The following is a 15,727-nucleotide window of genomic DNA, read 5'->3' as shown; positions in this document are numbered from 1 at the left end:
TATACAGCAAAGTGATTCAGTGAAATATTTTTTCAGATTATTTTCCATTGTAGGTTAGTACAAGATATTGAATATAGTTCCTTGTGTTATACAGTAAACCCTTATTGCTTATCTATTTTATGTATGGGCAGGTGGGGCCAGGAAGGCTCTCAGTGTTCTCCACCCAGTTCTCTGGGAGGCCCTCCAGGGCGGGTCCCCATCAGTGGAGAAGAACCAGCCAGATTCCATACACACAGGTCAGCACTGTGGCTGATCTATGGGTTATTTAGAAGTACATTATTTGATTTCCAAGTATTAGGGGTATTTTCCAGATACCTTTCTATTTCGTTTCATTGTGGTCAGAGAATACACTTTGTTATTTCAATACTTTTATTAAACTTGTTTTATGGCCCAGAATATGGTCTATCTTGATAAATGTTCCTTGTGCACTGGAAAACAATGAGTATTCTGTAGTTGCCAGGTGGAATATTCTATAAATGTCAATTTGGCCAAGTTGGTTGATAGTGCTGTTTGTTTCTTTTATCCTTACTAATTTTATTTATATAAATTCTACAAATTACTGAGAAATAAGTGTTGAAATTACTGACTATGATTGTGGGTATATAGATTCTTCCACACAGCCCCATCAGTTTTGTGTCATGTATTTGGGAGCTCTGTCATTAGAAGCAAAAACATTATGGATGGATTTTTATGTTCCCTTGATGAATATTAGTCGCTACATCACTGAGAAATGACTCTCTTGATCACTGTTAATAGTCTTGTTCTGAAGATTAATCTTTATTTATTATTATTTATTAGCATAGCCATCCCTATTTTTTTAAATTAGTGTTAGCATGGTATATCTTTTTCTATCCTTCTATTCTTCACCTAGTTGTGTCTTTACACTAAAAATTTGTTTTGTTTTGGTTTGGGTTGTTGTCAGCATTATATATTGTGGTCTTGTTCTTTTATTTGATCTGGCAATCTATGCCTTTTAATCAGGTGTTAAAACCATTTATATTTATTGTGATTCTTAATAATGTTAAGTTTAAATCTATTGTCTTGCTATCTATTTCCTTTTTATCTAAACTCTTCCTTATTTTCTCTTTCCTCTTTTTCTGTCTTATTTTAGATTCAGTATTTCTTATGATTTCATTTTATCATATTTGTTGACTAGTTATAATTCTTTGATATATTGTTTTAGAGGTTGCTTTAGAGTTTAGAGTATACAGCTATGACTTATTACAGTCTACCTTCAAGTGATTATATACTGTTGCACATATGGTATAAGACCCTTATAACAGTATAGTTCCATTTCTTCCCATCTGGACTTTGTACAATTTGTACTATTGTTGTCATTCCTAGGTGCCTTGGCCTTTCTGGACTTTTACCTCTGTCTTCTCAGGGAATCATTGCTTGGCTGTCCCTTCCCTATGATATGGCCTGGAAACTCTTTCCAGGCAGTAAGCTGGGAGAATAAGAGCTCCCCTGGTTTGTTTCTACTCTCGCAGGGAACACCATCCTATCTGCCTCATGACCAGTGTTAAAAATAAACCACATTATTTCATAAATTTTGTCTGATTTTTTAATTGTTTCATATGGAAGGGTAAATCTACTCCCTGTTACTCCATCTTTGCTAGAAGGTGGGACTAATGTTTATTGAATATCTACTATGTACCAAACACTTTATATTCATTCTTTCACCAAATTCTATCAGATTCACTATGATGAAGATACTATTAAGCCTTTTCATAGATGAGGAGACTAGGGTATATTACAGAATTAATGAATAAAGTCATACATCCTACTAAATGATGGAATAATTTTTTGATCTCAGATGTGTTTGACTACAAAAGGACAGTACTTCCATATAAAACAGAGAGAGAGAAAAGTATATGAATGTGAATAAATTACATCCATTCTGTAAAATTCATTTTAATCATAATCATTTTAATGAGCAGTTTAAACTTTTTCCCTAGTGATTATAGCAGGAACATGATATCAGAATTAGAGCTTTATATTTCATCAGATCACTAGCTTTTTAATTTTTTTTTCTTGTCCCTTAATGATTTCATGGACAGATTCTACACATTTCTGGCCACTTTTGTTGCAAGAAAGTCCAGACCACTTTGACATTCCAATCTTAAATAAAGTTTAAACCCTTTCCCCAGTGGACTCCCAGGGACTTGGAGAAGGGGAACTATATAGTTCTTATATAACTAATACTTTTGTGGTGCTGTGGCATTACTGGTCTTTCCCTGATCAGTCATGTTCCATATGCTCCTGCTGTGCTCTGCTCTTAAGATGTGTTGTTTTCATGAGAAAGTTCACCTTCAATCAGATCCCTTCTATCACTACTTGCTCTGACCCTGCCTGTGGTTCTATGCCTGCTCAGAGTGAAGTATTACCTTATTTGACCTAGAGTCTTCCAAGGGCAATGCCATGGTTTCTGTCCCCTTATATAACCCCTGTGCTCCTTCACATGGAGCCAGGAAACTGCTAAGTTCCTCTTTGGTACACTCGAAGGGCTAATGGGAGCTAGGATGGGTTTGGCCACCATTCCTTTCCCAGGCTCACACACTGAGGCTCATTCTTGCCCTTCAACCTTGAATTATTTCTGCAAGCCTGCCCTCCTCAGCTCTCTCTCAAGATAATATGGAGTAACCAAGATTTTCTAAGAAATCCCTCACTATGATCGGCAACAAAGGGTTGGCGTGGGGGCTGATCTGTGGTTCTGTAGTTCATCAAGTCTCCAGCTGGGGAGTGAGGTATAAGTCTTTCCTTGTGTAGGCACCCCATTCTCTATGATGATTTTCCTGGAACCCCATTCCAGTCATTTAAATTCTGGAGGTGAGAGAATTACCTCATGAGAAAGGATGGGAAAGATATTACCTCCCACTGAGAGAACAATGGATTTCCCTCTCCCTCTCCCCAGTAATCTCCTTATAACAGCTTATTTGCTAGGTGATGATTATGAGTAATAGGGTCTGTTTAGCTGCCTCTCAGTAAGCTCTGGGGGAATTAATAGGCCCCAGTATTGGCAGTTCTTTTTAGACTGTGGCACATTAATGCCTCTTGTTTTCAGAGGAAGCCCTCAGGCAACAATAAAAATCCCACTTAATGTCTTGTTCCATAACCAGTAGTTCAACTGACCTTCTACCTTAGAGTCCAATATATGATCACAAAAGTCGATTTAAATTTCACTTTGCCTGTTTCTGTTGTGACGACTTTGAAAATCTTAACTCAGCACTGAAGTACACAAGACATGGATAGAAGCCTGGGGAAAGTCAGTACAGTGGGCAATAATACAAAATAAACAAATTACTCTCCTGCACAAAATGTGTACAGTCTGACAACAAAAACAGGGTACCTTCTTTTGGAACCTGATCTGGTTTCCAAGAAGTAGGACTGGGCGTTGTGAGGAGACTGGGGAGTAGTATGGCAAAAGAGGGAAAAGAGGAGAAGTGGGTGGGGAAAGAGAGGGATAGAGAGAGACTGAGAACACAGTAAGACACTCCATGCTTTCATTCTTGGCTCCCATGGACACAGCTGAGAAGGGGCACTGTGGGCCCCTTGAGGGGAGGGCTGAAGGCTGGCAGCCTCCCTTAACTCACAGAGCTATTTCAAGCTCTGGGATTGGTGCCCACGCCCAGGGAGTTAGCATTCCTGATGGGGGAGGTGGCATGGAAGAGAGCTTTCAAGTGTATTCAACATTCTCCCCCTCAACCCTCTCCAAAAGTCTCTCTATCTCCCACCTCCCCAACACCGAGCTCCTAAAATTACTGAAGAAAAACAAGCACATTAATCCAGGCTCAACCTGGCATAGCAAAAGAAGCAGGCAACCTTCTCAGCAAACCCTGGATTTGTAGGTAAGTGCTACTCACCACATTCTTTAATAAAAGTTTAGTCTACGCTTTAGACTAAAAGCTGTCTTAAAATTCCTTTCCTGTGTCCTGACCTTATCCTCCCTTTTAATGCTAAGCTTTTTCCTGTGTTATTATCACCAAAGCTTTATTCATAGCAATCCATTTATATCGCAGGCACATATTGTGCTCTTAGCTCTGCATATTGTGAGGGACACAAAGAGGAGGAAAGATTTGTCCCTACCTGTTAGTGCAACAGAGCTCAGAGGAGGAAGGTGGGTGAGGGTGGGAAGAAGAACCACTTTCCAATCCAAGTGGTTTCACCAGAGCTTCCCAGACTACTTGTTCTGGATACCTGTACTATTTTGTGACCAACAGATCCCACTCTTCCCACTCTTTGAAATACTGATTGTTCAGATTTGGCATGCACCATTAGACTCCAGCATCGTAAATCTGAAAGTTCCTTGAGAGCAGGAGCTGTGTCTCATTCACCACTACCCTCAGCCCTCAGCATAGCACCTGCCACATGGTAGGATTGCAGGCTGCATGGACCCTCACGTTCATGAATTAATGAACTGAAAGGGCTCCAGAATGGCTCTGTCCTAAGTCCCCAAATCCTCTCCAGGCCCCTGAGCGGGTCTTTGGGGAAACTTTAAAGAACAGTAGAAGAGGCTTATCTCACAGGGCGAATAATGCCTTATATATGTAAAATGTTTTTATTATTTTTGCCCCAAAAGTTATTCATGTAGTTTTCACTTGATCTTTATAGCAATCTGATTGAGGATTTTATAGGGAGCCTGTCGTCTATTTTATTGGCAAGGAGACTGAGGCTCAGAGGAATGACTCTGTCCTCAATACTTCTGTGTCACTCTGGAAAATCATGTTACTATAGGGCTGATAAATGGAACATTGCCTGCCATAGATGTCACAGTCATCAGCGATTGCAGACACAGCCGTTGGTGAGCTGGTGAGCCCTGAGGATACTGGCCCCAGATAAGCTGGGGTGTATATCAAAGGAATGATTTCAGTGAGCCCAGACTCTTGCATCTTCCCATACATAGAAAAACGCTAAGTTCCTTAACTTGGGATATCTAGGTTTCTTTTATTAGCAGTAATCTTTTGTTCCTACTACCTGACCTTTGTTGCAAACTTCTACATATCCTAGCTCCCCCCTCACCTCCTCAGAGCAGTTTTCTCAGGGTTACTTGAGATGATGCCTCCCGGGCTCGAAGTCCTAAAAATTCCTGCCAAATAAAACATAACTCTCAACTTTTAGGTTGTGAATAATATTTTAGTCAGCAGGGCAAAGTTTTCTAATAGCGTGACTTTGTCTGACTAGGTAGCTGGATTCAGAAAAACACAGGATTCAAACACTGATCTTCCAGTTAAAAGCCAGGGGTCAGGTTCCCCGTTTTGCTTTATCAGGTCTGTCATGGTGCCTGGGAGAATCTTGTTCTATTGTCTCTAGACCATGAAGAGGATGGAGAGGAACATGGTCAGGGGACCACTACAGAAGCACTTTGATTTGGAGAGGGAGAACGCCAAACAGGCTGAAGCCAAAGACTGCAGAGACTAGAGGATATCTGCCTATACCATGTGAGGTTGTTGACCAGGGAGCAGAGACGGTTCCAAAAAGAACTGCAGAGGTTGCAGCAAGTTAAGCCTTCCAGGATGGGGAGAGGCAGAGCAGGGCAGCAAGCCATCAGCTGGCTAAGGCAAGAGTAACATCCCCTACCTCATGACGAGGGCCCTTTCAGAGATCTGGACACCAAGAAAGTGAGAACTTCTGATCTCAGCTTGGATTTTAGGCTGCCCACCCATCCATGTCCCTCTCTCCCTCAATTACACAGCTCCCTGGAGCAGCCCACATGCAAACCATCTTGAGCTAACACTTCTCAGGCTCCCAGTCTTTCAAATGAGCTCTCTCTGGCTTTAAAGCCTTAATGTTCTACTTTCTTATATCTGGGTTGATTTAGTTTCACTTCTTTTCTATGCCTGGTCAACAAGCATTCATTGAGTAACTCTTAATGTGCAAGTCGTCTTATGAAAAAGAAGTAAAACAAAAAAATTTCCCTGGGATTGGCGACCAGAGAGAATTGTGTAACGATGGCTGACCTCTGATAGGGCTGAGCAAGGAGCAATTGGCTGTTTTCAACACTCACTAATATGAGAGTCAGGCCCTTCCTTTCTTCTGCAGAAAGTGAATTTGTCAACTACCCTCCTTGTACTCCAAAGTATATTCACACAAGAGCTTACAGATTTTGCTTAGATTAGAATATTTTGCACAAGCGATTGTTGTGTATTGGTACTGTGATTTCTTTGTCTTCTTAAGCCAAAGGGCAAATATTTCTGTCATTTACCCAAAGAGGCCTCTTTACTCAGAAGCTGTGAGCTCATATCCTTTGTAATAATTCCCTCCCATAAAACCTTCTGTTGCCAAAGAATAATCCTTTCCAAATGTACACATCACTTAGAAGACTATCCAATGAACATAGACTATATAGTTAAGTAGTTATAACAAGAATAATGCTACTAACTTCATACACTCATTTCTAGTTAGTAGCTACTGATTATCACAGAAGGAAGGGCTACACAATGCTATCCAGAATCTCAGACCTTCCAAAGCTGTCTACACCATTCAGTAAAAAGAGAAGGAAATAAAACTGCCTGCTCAGTGATTCCATCTTCGTCCATTAAACCATGGTGGCTAAGAATACAGACTCTGGACCCAGATTGCCAGGGTTGAAATCCTGACTCTATCACTTACCAGCTGTGAGGCCTTGGGCAGCTTACTGGACCTGTCTCTGCCTCAGTTTTCTCCAGAGTAAAATGTAAATGATGTTTCCTACCTCATAAAGTCATTTAAGGATGCAGTGAGTACTTGAAACAGTACCTAAATGCAAAATAAGTGCTATATAAGTGTTTGCTCTCATCAGTCAATCAATCCTGTAAAAGATTGTTACAGGATTAAAACTCTTCTGTTTTGTTGAAAGTTGCCATAGTTATACAGTTTGTAGAAACTAGTTCTATTTTTCCCATAACAAAATAATCATATGTTAATATTCAGCATAGAATGGATCTATCTCAGCTCTTCAAAACTATGGTCCGTTCTTACTTAAGGCAGGTGCAGGAGCCCTGAAAATGACGTAGCATGTTCAAGAGGAAAGCCAAGTATCACAATTGAATGTAAAATCATTTAGGTCTCCACAGCTAATAGGTGGACACAAGACTCTCTAGTAATATCCAGGCATCTGGCCTAAGAATTATTTCTAGCCTCCAGCTTTGGGTTTTAAAGAGGAGAAACTGAGCAAATAACTGAACTTCCTTGTCTGTAATAAATGGTTAAACCAAACTAGAATGAGAGGTCACAGAATGGAAAAGAATCTTAGAAGCCATTTGGTTGAATCCCACTTCAGTTCTCAAAAAGGATGCTGAAGACCAGATACCTACTCTCTATGGGCTGTTCAGAAGACCAGGTCCGAGGGAGGTGGCTGGCCTTGATGACTAGAGAGTTTGCGTCAGGGACAGGTGGTATAAAAAGAGTCTGGACAAGGAGGCAGCAAACTTTGATTCAGGGGCCTCTGTCTCTATTTCCTTTAGAAAGTCACATCCTCTCTGAGCCTCAGACTTCTTGACAGTAAAACTAGGGAAGAAGGAAGGAAACAATATGAATTAAGTGTCAGTATTTATCAGGCACTGTACTAGGCAATATATTCCCATGATTCACTTAATGAAATTGTTATTGAGATTCAACTACAGGATACATGCCAGTTGGTGGATTTTTTATAAACTTATTTATTTTATTTATTTTACTTTTGGCTGCATTGGGTCTTCGTTGCTGCGAGTGGGCTTTCTCTAGTTGTGGCGAGCGGGGGCTACACTTCGTTGCGGAGCACAGGCTCTAGGTGCACAGGCTTCAGTAGTTGTGGCTCACACGTTCTAGAGCGCAGGCTCGGTAGTTGTGGCACACGGGCTTAGTTGCTCAGCAGCATGTGGGATCTTCCCGGACCAGGGCTCGAACCCGTGTCCCCTGCATTGGCAGGTGGATTCTTAACCACTGTGTCACCAGGTGGATTGTTTAAAATGTATATTCCCAGTCTTCATCTGTAGAGATTTGGATCAGTAGGTTAGGAGTTAGGCTCAAAATCCACATTTTTAAATGAGCTGACACTAAGGCAGATTATTCTGAGACAGGTGTTTGTGGGCCAGACTTTACAAAACCCCATTACAGCATCTCAGATAGACACAGGAATGCAAATATGAAAAAACATGGTCTGTGCCCTCGAGATGCTCACATTTAAATTGGAAGTTAGCCATGCTTGCAAAAAATTATCACAGAAAATACTAATTGCTAAATTAGAGTTGTTTTCAAAGTAGAACAAGAGCATGGAAAGTTTCCTATGTCTATCAAAGGGGCTCAGGTGAGATGTCCCAAAAGAGGCAGTGTATGAGCAGAATCTTAGAAGAGGAAGAGAATGAAGATGGGTGGGGTAGGGGGGTGGGCAGCTTGTCACGAGGACACGTGGCAAGGCCACTCCTGGCAGTAGGAACACTGTGTACAAAGGCACATGCATGAGAATGATTTGCTACAGGTTGCTCAACCTACAGGGGTGTAAGGGGTGACGAGAAGGTGTAGGTGAAATGTTTACAGACAAAGCAGTGTAGGCAGTGTCTCCAGTCATGAATAGCTTCATAGGTCTTGCAAGAGTTTAAATCTCACCCTACAGGGTTTGGGAGTAGGGAGATTACATGTCCACGTGTGAGAAGGATTACTCAGCTGTAATGTTTAAGGTAGACCAGATAGGAGAATTCCAGAGTGTAGGCCAGGGTTTAAAGGCCTAAACTAGAGCATTGCCCAGGTGAAAAAAAATGAGTATCTTAAGATATTTAGGAAGTGAAATCACATCTTTTTTTTTAACATCTTTATTGGAGTATAATTGCTTTACAGTGGTGTGTTAGTTTCTGTTTATAACAAAGTGAATCAGCTGTACATGTACATATATCCCCATATTTCCTCCCTCTTGCGTCTCCCTCCCTCCCACCCTCTCTATCCCACCCCTCTAGGTGGACACAAAGCATGGAGCTGATCTCCCTGTGCTATGCGGCTGCTTCCCACGAAATTGCATCTTAAGTGTACAAGCATTTCGAGATATTTAAGTGGGGAATTGTCAGAGCTTTATGATTAATTATATGTTCAAGGTAAAAAAAAACAGAGTCAAGAATATACGGCCTGGCACAAAGTAGGCACTCATACATCCTTGTTAAATTGGACAACTAGATGGACACACACACACACTCACACACACACACACACACACACACACACACACTCAAGAAGACAACAGAAGAAGAGCGACCCCAAAAGGACTATCTCTTTCCTTGACTACCTCACCAAGAAGTTATTTGATGAAAGAATATTAGGAGTTTAATGTAAACTCTAGGCCCTTTATCTGGTCATAAGTCCTCTGCCTGGTGCCTACTAACCCATGTAGATTTAGGGAACTCACTCCCATTAGAGCAAACTAGTGCAAGACTTTCAACTCTAAGTGACCAACTCATGAGACATCTTGAAAACAAACCGGGTTTTCTACAGCAGCTATGACTACAAGATGCTGAAACATTAACTCAAAGAGCAAAAAACCCACTTACTCATGGCCGGCAGCTGCAACTCTTGGCTCAGGTGGGTAGGAGGTCACATAATTGAGGTGAATGAAACAATAGGGCACCAGCTCTGTGTATCACTCACACCCAGTCATTTTCTTTTGAAAACACCATGCTTGCCAAATAAAACATTCAGACAAAACCTCCATGGGCCAAGTCCGTTTAAACCTCTGACCTTGGTGTTTCTAAATCCTCTTTCACATATTTGAGGTAAACATTGGGGACCTGCTTTAGGTTTTTCTGTTTCCATTCATCATGCCAGATCAGCCTGTTGTGTAATGTGATCCAATGGTATTCATATACTCTTTCTCCGCCCAGAGAACTAGCTTCAATCATTCTTTTCCTTCTTCTGTTACTGTATTCGTTTTTTAGGGCTACCCTAACAGCACCACAAACTGGGTGGCTTAAGCAACAGGAGTGTCTTCTCACATTTCTAGAGGCTTGAAGTCCAAAACCAAGCGTCGGTTCCTTCTGAAGGCTGGGAAAGAAGGATCTGTTCCAGGCCACCCTCTTTGGCTTGTCGATGGCCATCTTCTTCCTGTGCCTCTTCCCATCACCTTCCCTCTATCTGAGTCTCTGTGTCCAAATTTCTCTTTATTATAAGGACACCAGTCATATTGGACTAGGGCTCACCCTAATGACCTCATCTTAACTTGATGATCTCTGTAAAGGGCCTGTCTCCAAATAAGGTCACATTCTGAAGTACTGGGGATTAGGACGTCTACATATGACATTTGGGGAGGATACAATTCAACCCATAACACCTATTAATTAACTCAAAACAGGTATCATCAAGAAAAAGTTCTCCTCTGACTTTGAGAAGGGAAGTCAGAAGAGACCAGAAGATGTTCTTATGTTCTCATCACAGGGAGGACAGAAGCACAGGGTTCTACAGGCTAATAAATTTAGGTAAGAAAATGCTTACTAAACTCATGGATATGACCTCTTTACATCGTCCTCTCCCTGAGAAAGTGCTGCCTTTTTCTTCTTAAGGAAAGAGCCATTTTTCCATGTTGTTACCACCCATTCTCACCCTTCATGCTCTTCCCACTCACTTTATTACCTCACCTAATACCACACTGAAAGGGGCCATGGTCTAATAACTTGAAAATGCTAAATATGAGCCTCTTCATCTGTTTTCAGAGATGTCTCTTCTTTTTACCTCCTTTCCCAGAGCACTGACAACAAATACGATCCAAGAAATATACAAAACCAAGTCCCAGATGCCTCCTTTCCATCACACTGGTCCCAAGGACCCCATGAAAAGCAAAAGGCAGTCGCTATCTCAAAATAACAGAACTTCCCACTTTATAGAAGAGAAGCCGCAAGCCCAAGAGAAATATTCTATAAACCCACTGAAGGGCAAAGACTCCAACAAGGGCATCTCTCTTCTATGTCAAGATCAAGACGTCTCCACTCACACCCTAGACCAAGGCCCCAGTTCCAGCCCAGCTGGTGGTAGCAGAATGGCACACGGCGATGAGACCAGATCAAATGATGCCATCAAAAGGCCAGACCACACCACTGGGAAACAAATTCCCCTGAATCCCATGGAATGTGGAGGGAAATTCAAAGGCGAGCCCAAAACATCAACCTATTCAGAGTTGTTTGCAAAGGCCAGAAACACTCACTACCTCCGGCACCAGGTCCCCCCGAGTCTGAGATTGCTTAGCACTGGGGAGATCTCTGGGCACAAGGAATCCTCACAGTACAGAGCAGAAAAGGGGTGTAAAAACAGGATGACCATCTAAGTTACTTCCTCTCTAACCATCTAACATATCCTCACAATAACATATGCTATAATCACTAAATAAAATTATTTGTCAAGCAACTGTAGTAAGCAATACAAATATATATATGCAATACATATATGTGTGTGTGTGTGTGTATATATATATATATATATATATATATATACTTTTTTCTTAAAACCTAGGTTTTTGTCCTTTTATGGGAATATAATCTTTCACTGAATGAGCAATGTTAGCATGAAAAATGAAGGGAGAGATGAATCTTCCGAAACCATTTTAAGCAATGTACACACGTTGCTAATATCATCAAAATTATGAATCTACATTGATGTCTAGAGTTTTCCTGAAAGGTAATATATTAAGGATCCTATTTATATTTGCCACCCTTTTCTTATAGGAGATTCTTATGGCGCCACCTGCTGGCAAAATGGCGTGGCTCTTCTGTTTGTTTTAGTTTCACATATAAAGGTAAGAATAGAAACTCAGTTGAAAATATGTACATAATATGGTCTATAAATAAAAACTCCTCTCCCACCACAGCTCTGTGCTCTTTTTTGAAGCCCTTTCCTTTCTTCTTTTATTTCCAGATAGCTCCATTTTGGTTTTCTCATTCCCACTTTCTTTTTTTTTAACATCTTTATTGGCGTATAATTGCTTCACATTGTTGTGTTAGTTTCTGCTTTATAACAAAGTGAATCAGCTATACATATACATGTATCCCCATATCTCCTCCCTCTTGCATCTCCCTCCCACCCTCCCTCATTCCCACTTTCAACCTGCTCTTATCAAACTTTTTGGATCCTAAAAAATGAAAAAGGAACAGTTTATAAGAAATATGTCCCCTCTAACATTTTCTTCCAAGAAGCAAAGCAGTGGGGGAAAGCAGGCCAGGGGCAACAAAATTGACTGATAAATACCTAATTTATTTACACCATCCACGACTGTGCTGGCAGAACACCCAGGGTGGAGAACACCCAGGGTGGAGAAACTCCTTTGCAAACTTCCCAGTCCTTTATTGTGTGTTCTTTCTCCTTGTCTATCTCCAGTACAATCACTCCTCAAGGATGAGTTCTCAAAATGATTCACCCCACTTCTAAATGGGTCTTTTCTCTGTGCTGGCCATAACTTCAGGACAGGGTCATTGTCAAGGCAGCAAGGACCTGGCCTCATCCTAGTCGTCTCCTCCACTTGATTAATCGCCCCTGTTCCAAGTACACCTCAGTCTCATGAACTTGAGAAATAAGCATTCTGCACGTTCCTTCTTGTTATCCTGCTTGTATCTTCATATATCTGATGGACCCAGATCTGCCTGTATCTCTAACTCCAAAATTTTATACATTCTATTTCAAATGACATTTCATGAACTGCAACAAAATTGTGCATTTACAAATCTTCTAACGTCATAGATTTTATTCTTATCATTTAGTCTAATACATTTCCTTCTTCAATATGATGGATATAATACTTTTATTGATACAACTCAACACAACCAGAGGGAAAGTTGTTGCATGGGTCCTTGCTTGTCCTAACCCATTAAATTCTATAGAACAGTTTAAATCCTTAATCTTCACAAGCCACACTGAGTTCCAGGATAGCTCTCACCCAATCAGCTTAAAGTCATTCATTCATACCAGAGATCTCATCTGGGGATAGATGTGCTCCCCAAAAGACATTTGATAATATCCAGAGATATGTTTGGTTGTCACAACCCAGGTGAGGGGGGTAAAAGACCCTGACCTAGAGACAGTAGCATTGACATTTATACACTACCAAATGTAAAATAGATAGCTAGTGGGAAACAGCTGCATAGCACAGGGAGATCGGCTTGGTGCTGTGTGACCACCTAGAGGGGTGGGATAAGGAGGTTGGGAGGGAGATGCAAGAGGGAGGGGATATAGGGATATATGTATACATATAGCTGATTCACTTTGTTATACAGCAGAAACTAACACAACACTGTAAAGCAAGTATCCTCCAATAAAGACATTAAAAAAAAGAAAAGAGAGAGAGAGATAAAATATAAAAGACCCTGACCTATAGACCATTGTATTAAACTTTGCAAAACCCTCTAAGGTAGGAAAATCAGTGAGATAATTTCTCCCATTTTATAGGGAAAAAAAAATGAGGCTCACAATAAGTAAAATGACTCTCTCTATACCAGAATGTGAATGAGAAACAAAGGCCAGAATTCTGCTTTCCTGTACTATCCTTTTCTCTCAATGAGAAGGCGGGACAACACAATGTCCAATGACTTATGCCCTCCTGTTCAGCTATGAAATACTTTTCAACCCTATAAATAAAAATCTTTAACAATAAAAATTAGAAAGAAATGGTAAAAAGGAAAACTTCATACTTTGATTTTGAGGGAACGTGACTTTTTCTTTTACATTCATTCATTTATTCAGAGATGTATTGAAGAGAGACAATGTCTTCTCCATTTACTCCTACATGAGGAAAAGCAGGTTATCACCTCATTACCTGAACCTACCCAATGGGGAGGGAATTCACTTTTCACCTGGAGGCAGAGGCATCTGGGAACTCTGAGGTGGTGACAGCCTCTCACCCAGAGTCCCAAAATTCTGAAGACAACTGAAAGGGACCCTGAAAGGTTCCCACAGTCCTCAGTATGGGGTAAGATTGGGTAAGTTGCTACCAGTAACACTGGAGGGACCAACCCTTCTGAGGGTGAAACAGCCCTGAAGGCAAAGCCCAGGGCATCGTACCTGGGGGGAGAATTTTGCCTCCACACCAACAGCACTAGGGCAGTTGAAGCCTAGATCCAGTTCAAACAGAAGTCACAGCACCATATCACCAACGACAGCCAGCATAGCAAGGAACTGCTGCCCAAAAGAGGGAAGCCCAAGAGGTGTGAACTGTTGCCTGAGCCACTGCCTTCCCTCACCCCATCTGCATCCCTGGGGCACTGAGGGCAGAAGAAGTGAGACAGAGGAGCCTGAGGCAAGCTGCAATAGAACAGGAGCTCCCTGGGGTGGGGAAGATGGACTTTATACCAGACAAGGGTCATAAATAATAATACCTGAATGTGGCTGAAAAAATATCAACCAGAAATAAAACTTTTAAAATGGAAATGATTGGAAGTTATTGGATCAGATTGAGATAGTATTAAACAAAGTTAGTAGCAGTTACTGGGAGAAAAATGAAACCCACCCCAGGTTTATACCTCACCAAGCTGAGATTTCTCAATCTAACCTATGTGGAGAGACACTGTGCTAAGAAACATTAACTACAGTCACACCTCGGAGATATTTCAGTGTGGTTCCAGACCACCACAATAAATCAAATATCAAAATAAAGTGAGTCGGGACTTCCCTGGCAGTCCAGTGATTAAGGCTATGTGCTTCCAATGCAGGGAGTGTGAGTTCGATCCCTGGTCTGGGAATGAAGATCCCACCTGCCGTATGGCATGGCCAAAAAATTTAAAAAGAAAAAAAAAAAAGGTTTAAACTAAAGGAACAAAATAAAGTGAGTCACATAATTTTTTGGTTTCCCAGTGCGTATAAAAGTTACATTTACACTGTATTGTAGTCTATTAAGTGTACAACAGCATTATGTCTAAAAAAACAGTGTTCTAATTTCATTCTTTTACATGTAGCTGTCCAGTTTTCCCAGCACCACTTATTGAAGAGGCTGTCTTTTCTCCACTGTATATTTTTGCCTCCTTTATCAAAGATAAGGTGACCATATGTGTGTGGGTTTATCTCTGGGCTTTCTATCATATTCTATTGATCTATCTTTCTGTTTTTGTGCCAGTACCATACTGTCTTGATTACTGTTGCTTTGTAGTGTAGTCTGAAGTCAGGGAGCCTGATTCCTCCAGCTCCATTTTTCTTTCTCAAGATTGCTTTGGCTATTTGGGGTCTTTTGTGTTTCCATAGAAATTGTGAAATTTTTTTGTTCTAGTTCTGTGAAAAATGCCATTGGTAGTTTGATAGGGATTGCATTGAACCCGTACATTGCTTTGGGTAGTACAGTCATTTTCACAATGTTGATTCTTCTAATCCAAGAACATGGCATATCTCTCCATCTGTTTGTATCTTTAATTTTTTTTTTTTTTTTTTTTTTTTTTTTTGCAGTACACGGGCCTCTCACTGTTGTGGCCGGCCTCTCATTGTTGTGGCCGCTCCTGTTGCGGAGCAGAGGCTCCGGACGCGCAGGCTTAGCAGCCATGGCTCACGGGCCCAGCCACTCCACAGCATGTGGGATCTTCCCGGACCAGGGCACGAACCCGTGTCCCCTGCATCGGCAGGCAGACTCTCAACCACTGCGCCACCAGGGAAGCCGCATCTTTAATTTCTTTCATCAGTGTCTTATAGTTTTCTGCATACAGGTCTGTTACATAGGCAGAACACTCTATGATGTAAATCACAGCAAGATCCTTTTTGACCTACCTCCTAGAGAAATGGAAATAAAAACAAAAATAAACAAACGGGATCGAATGAAACTTCAAAGCTT

The 15,727-nt window shown here is 41.2% G+C and overlaps 1 protein-coding gene across 1 annotated transcript; it reads left to right on the top strand.

The window, feature by feature from the left end:
* Positions 1-5,313: 5,313 nt before the first annotated feature.
* CCDC190 (coiled-coil domain containing 190) lies at positions 5,314-11,270 on the top strand. The gene is given in 6 exon segments (XM_060009011.2): positions 5,314-5,395; positions 5,398-5,498; positions 6,963-6,966; positions 10,289-10,412; positions 10,678-11,245; positions 11,247-11,270. Coding segments are annotated over 6 exon segments (903 nt in total).
* Positions 11,271-15,727: the final 4,457 nt, after the last annotated feature.

This window comes from Delphinus delphis, chromosome 1, assembly GCF_949987515.2.
Source record: "Delphinus delphis chromosome 1, mDelDel1.2, whole genome shotgun sequence".
Lineage (NCBI taxonomy): Eukaryota > Metazoa > Chordata > Mammalia > Artiodactyla > Delphinidae > Delphinus > Delphinus delphis.
This window is presented reverse-complemented; position numbering and strand designations above follow the sequence as displayed.